Source organism: Mus pahari, chromosome X (genome assembly GCF_900095145.1).
Source record: "Mus pahari chromosome X, PAHARI_EIJ_v1.1, whole genome shotgun sequence".
Taxonomy (NCBI): Eukaryota; Metazoa; Chordata; class Mammalia; order Rodentia; family Muridae; genus Mus; species Mus pahari.
The window spans coordinates 67,668,523-67,674,654 of record NC_034613.1 but is presented as its reverse complement, the minus strand read 5'-3'; the positions used below and the strand labels follow the sequence as shown (position 1 = coordinate 67,674,654).

The following is a 6,132-nucleotide window of genomic DNA, read 5'->3' as shown; positions in this document are numbered from 1 at the left end:
GGAGTATTCCTCTTTCTCCACATCCTCGCCAGCATCTGCTGTCACCTGAATTTTTGATCTTAGCCATTCTGACTGGTGTGAGGTGGAATCTCAAAGTTGTTTTGATTTGCATTTCCCTGATGATTAAGGATGTTGAACATTTTTTGAGATGTTTTTGGATGGTCCATCCTTTCGTCTCAGCTCCAAATTTTGTCTCTGTAACCTCTTCCATTGGAGTTTTGTTCCCAATTCTAAGAAGGGGCAAAATGTCCACATTTTGGTCTTCCTTCTTCTTTAGTTTCATGTATTTTAAAAATTTGGCATACTATTTTTTATTGTAATCTGAACATTAAAGTTAGAATCAAGAGTTTAATGTGCCCCTTCCTCTTAGACTGGCAAAACTAAGAATAAGAAGTAAAGAATACAGCAGGCACTTTTACATGCATTACAAGCAGGTAATTGTAGTAGCAAGAAAAATAGGCTTAGGACAAGTTAACAATCAAAGAAAGCACGCATTCTGGGTTGGACCTGAGTTCCTTCGTCTGGTGATCTAGGAATGTGGTAACAGGTTTCTGTTCTTACTTTTTAAAAGCAAGAGTAAAATAAGTATTCTATAGAGGTTTTGGTTTTACATTAATCACATGCCTTGAATATATAAATTCGTAGTAAAAGTATCAAATTCATTTATTTCAAGTCAGGCAAGATGGAAGAAATATAATAGAGAAACTCATTGATATCAGAATTCTTCAACCATTGATTAAAATAAAATAAGTTAGTTTGTTTCATTGTGCAATTCAGTTTCACAATGAAATGTTTTAAAAAAATAACTAGAACAGATATGTTGAATATTCTCAGTAGAAATCAATGATAAATATTTGAAATGTTGAATATGCTAGTTACCCTGATTTGAGTACCATGAATTATATCCAAGTTTTCAAAAATCATACCAACCTCATATATTTGTACATTTATTCTGATAGTTAAAATAATGTGAATTTTTATAATAGCAATAATTTTGTAATATAAATATACTTAGTAATAATTAGGTGAGTATTAAAATGGTTCAAATTTTGTGACATGTTTTATTCTCACTAAAACTGATAAAATGATCTTGAAATCTAAAATAGAATTAATTTACAAATTCTAATATTCATTAAAATGTATTTATATTTTTGTTACTTTAAATGATTTAATGTTTTACCAACACTTTTTTCTTTATTTGGATGAGAGTGTGCTGCAGGTTCTAGACTGGATTTCTCTGTGTAGTCCTGGCTGCCTTGTTACTCCCTCTGTAGACCAGGCTGTCCTTGAACTCTTAGACCCACCTGCTTGTGCCTCCTGAATGTTGGGATTAAAGGCATGCACCACCACTACCACCTGGGTTTATTTCAATTTTAAGATACCTATTTGAAAGAATGTATGGTCAAACTGGATGAAAATAGAAACTCGAAATCAATTTTAATTTAAACGTGTCTAGTAGAATTTAAAATACTTTATTTCTGAGAATTGAAGACTAGATAAAGCTGTTGGTTCCCTGAAGATTTTGCTAAGCTACTTTTGTATTATAGTAAATACTGGGTAATGTCTAATATTTCTGTTTCCAATAACCTTTCTTCTGATGCCAGTGTTGCTCATTCAACTTAGCTGCCTTTATTTTTTATAAAACCTTAGAATATAGAAGAAAGAATAACCTATATCAAAAGAGCTATCATAAAAGCAGAAGAAATCTTTGATATAACTAAGCCTGATGTAAACTGTAGTGACATTTTCTCAACAGCCTTTGACATAAAAGACAATGTACAGGCATGGAATCAGAGTAGAGAACGTTTTATTAAAGTTTGTTTCACCTCTTTTCAACATTGTCCTAAAAAGCACTTCCTCTTTTTCTTACCAAAAGCCATACTTGTTCAGCAAAGGTCCATGCTTGCTGGTCTTTGACAAGTTATTTTTATACCAAGACCGTTCTAATATTGTGATGGATTAGACAAACAAACAAAACTTTATTAGTACTAGTGTTTTCTGCAGGTACAAGAAAATAGCCAGGGGTTTGGGGGAATTAAAATAGCAAAAGCTAGACAAACAGTTAGGTTTTCTTTAAACTCCCCTGAATGCTCTAATTGTAGGGTAAATTTAGGTTGGACCAGGAAGAAATGATATAATAGCCTGCATGTAATCATTTTAGATGCAACTTAAAACCGGTAAGAAGTAGTGTTGTTAGGCATCTAGTAAAAGTAGCATATATACCAGCAAGAAAGCATGAAGCTCTCAGAGACCACAGTTGGATATCTGGTTAGGAAAAAAATCAGAACTAAGTTTAAATGTAGAAAATATGAAAGATACCCAGAGGGCAAGAATCTGTCCATGAATGGATCCATCTTACCAAAATCCAAATTCATTTGTCTGAAGGGAGAGAGCTTAAACTGAGAATCCCCAGGAAGAAATTCCCTTTTCAAAAATAATCTCTAGGGGGAAATTCTTCCTCAAGATCACCATGAAAGACATCCAAAGGCCTATAGCATTGTGGTTCTTATGGAGGAGCAGGCTACATCTCCACTTGGCACAGAAATCTTCACTAGTTGTTGTTTTTGTTGTTGTTGTTGTGCTGTCTTGGTAGGCATCCAGAAGTAACTTTGAAGAGTTATTGAGTCTTTTTTCAGAGCTACAAAGACTGGGCAATATGTGGAAGGGTTAGAGTGCTTGCAAGGAGAACTTGAGAAGTCACTCTATGTACCTGAAGATGAATCCTTGATTACAACTGAGCTCATATTTAAGGGATCGCCTGAGTCTCAGAAGAATCTTGACCCTTACACTTTTGAAATGTATTAGATGTTAAAGAATGTGGTTATTTTGATGCTCGACTAAATGCATTTTGCATTATAAGACAGCTATGTAACTATAGAATTAAAACGTAAAGATAACAGCTTATAAGTGATTATGATTAACTCTCATGTTGACAAGAGATAGGGAGGGTATCTCTGATCTTAACTTTATTCTGCTTGATTCCAGTAAGAGTGTATGAGAAAAAAATCTATGGGGAATCTGTAGGTTGTTGATGTTTTGAAAGTTTGAAAATGAGGAAAAATCTATTACCAGTAGCAACAAGTTCTGTCTGGTCTCTTCACCACCAAATTTTGGGTATCTTTTCAGATATATGGTTGATACTCAGATACTTACCTTATTCCAGTTTTAGTATACGGAGTTCTTTTATTATTTTGTTAATACCATAAAATTACAAGGAATAGCATGGCTTTTTAGTCTTAGTACTCTTACATGTTGTTCATTATCAGTCAAATATTTGAACAAAGCATATAGAATGATATGGTGACATAAGTCTAAAAGCCCAGTACTTGAAGAGTAGAGGAAGTCGAATGAGACTTCATAGATAGTCCAAGGCAACCCTGGGACACATACATGACGATCTTTCTAAAAAGTGGGAAGAGAGGGAGGGGAGGGGAGGGGAAGGGAGGGGAGGAGAATGGAAGGAAAAGTGAGTAATGCCAAATATGAGGTTTCTGCTTTATTAACACATAAAACAGTGATTTTCATACTGGTTGATGTAGAAATAAGACTCAACTTACAAAGAGAAGGGTGTCTGCCATAGTTGACTACATCAGTTAATGTAACTAAAATAATTCTATATGTAGAGATAGTCCCATAGCCTGTGTACTCTCACCATTAACCGTGCATGTGTCACATTGCCAAAGATAACTGTCATACCTAGTATTCATGAAAATCGTATTTTTTTAAATTAAAGCATAGTTTTGTTTTGTCTTCAAATTGTTATAAGTTACCTTTCAAGAAATTTGAAATATTGTTATATTTGTCTTCCTTAGATGTGCCCCCTGGAAGATGGATAGTGAATTTTGACTCAGACCTTTTTGATGGCCTTGTGTTTGCTACACAGCTGGCAGCATACTGCCCATTTTTGGTAAGAGTTACTTCATTGTCCAATGGTAGTCTTCTGAATGAGAATAGTTATTAAGATTTGAAGTTTAGCCAGGCATGTTGGCGTACGCATTTAATCCCAGCACTTGGGAGACGGAGACAGGCGAATTTCTGAGTTCGAGGCCAGCCTGGTCTACAGAGTGATTTCCAGGACAGCGAGCGCTACACAGAGAAACCCTGTCTCAAGCCCCCCCCCAAAAAAGATTTGAAGTTTATTTCCTGTAAACTGCCCTCTTAAATGCCTTAATTGTGACTAAAAATATGAATGTTACTACTTAGCATTAACTTTTTGTTTATACTTAACTGTTGACTACAATATTCTATTTCAGATGCTAAGATCCAAATTATTCTTTGTTGTACTACAAGGAAAACCTACATTTATCTGTTTTTATTCCATTAATTTATGCTCTCCTTGCTTTAACTTCCAGATTGAGACTTATTTTATAAATATGTACACACAACCAAAGCGCCCAGAACAATATTTGCACAATTGTTTAATTATTATAAATAGTCTTCGTGAAATTGGATTTGATTTAAACATACAGGTCAGTAACTTCATATCTCAGTGCTTTCAAAGTTTATATTTTTTATTTCTTTAATTTGCTCATTTATAATATCCATTTGCATACTCATTTTAAATCTAAGTTGAAACATGTTTTCTGAGTTGATCTATGGAAATTCAAATATGATTAAAATTAATGCTCTGGCAATTTAAAAAATATGTAATTGTTTGATATTATATATAATTGTGCTGTTTTAGAATCAGTTTTAAAATGAAGAAATGAAAAAAAATTGTTTTGGAATAAAGTTTTACACACACACACACACACACACACACACACACACATTGACTTATAAGTAATGTTCCTTTTTTTTTTTTCTCTTACCAAAGAAAAGTAACAAGGACTTTATTCAGACTTATAAAATATGAAAGAATTCATGTCTGTGAGATCAAGCCTATAATAAAGATAAGACTTAATGCAGAAAGAAATAAAAACAATTTCAAACAAATAGCAACTACAAGAGTAGTCGACAATATAAAACCCCATTTTCCACATTCATATCTTTCAAACAAATATGTGGCTTGTGGATTTTGAAGAAAAATTGACTACAAACATAGTTAAACACCTTTGGAGGAGCAAAATGAAAATACACAATTATATGTGAAATAATGTATTATTTAAATTTAAACTGTGATATATAAAAATGTATAATTTAAATTGTTGAAATGTATAATTTAAACTGTTCAATAATTATAGAAAACTAAGATATAGAAAAACATAAAATAAAAAGTATGCTGCTACACAGATATGAAAGCATGCAAATATTTATAAAATGCAGAAGAAACAATGCTTAGAGAAAATGTATTTTTATAATGGACATTGTGAAGAACTTGCCGTTTTCAAAATTTCCACAAAAGAAAAATATTAAACTGAATTAAGCAGAAGAAATGGGATAATAAAGATATAAAGCCAATATACAAATAACAGAGAAACCATTAAAACAAATATTAAATCTTGTAGAGAATATAAAATATATTAAAAGATACTTTGTAGACTGAGGATATAGCTGAGAGTTAATATGCTGACCAACCACTGAAAACATAAGCCAGGGCCTCAGTTAGACTCCGAGCACCTTGATTAAGATAATGAGGGAAGAGGTAATAAATAAATATTGAGTATCATGAATGAATGATATCATTACAAATTCTATAAGGATTTTAAAACTTAGAAGACATTTTAATTAGCTATATGTCAGTAATATTGGAAATCGATGTAATATGGGAAATTGCTTTCAGTGATTTAACCTTATCAAAAATGATTAAGCCAAAGGACTGAATATTCTGCTATTAGAGAAATTAATTTCTAGTTTAAAAGAATTATATAAATAAAAGATCAGGCTCAGATGTCTTTATTGGTGAAGTTTATAAAAAATATAAAAAGAAATAAAATTGATTCCAAATAAAGGTATCCAATAAGTAGGAGGATAGTGTGTGTGTGTGTGTGTGTGTGTGTGTATGCACATGTGTGCAAACATCTGAGTTCAAGGTAGGGTGTCACCTTCTACGACCTGACATCTTATTTTTCTTTTCTTTTTTTTAAATTTTTTTTATTATTATTTTCTTTATTTACATTTCAAATGCTATCCCAAAAGTTCCCTATACCCCCCCCCACCCCACCCCTGCTCCCCTACCCACCCACTCCCACT

At 32.6% G+C, this 6,132-nt stretch overlaps 1 protein-coding gene across 1 annotated transcript in view; it reads left to right on the top strand.

Moving 5' to 3' along the window:
* Nucleotides 1-6,132, top strand: part of Cfap47 (cilia and flagella associated protein 47) — a 210,187-nt gene that overhangs the window by 89,990 nt on the left and 114,065 nt on the right. Inside the window, exons 34-35 of the mRNA XM_021188546.2 lie at nt 3,813-3,907; nt 4,353-4,469. Of these exons, the coding sequence (XP_021044205.2) occupies nt 3,813-3,907; nt 4,353-4,469 (212 nt within the window). The remainder of the gene's footprint in view (nt 1-3,812; nt 3,908-4,352; nt 4,470-6,132) is intronic.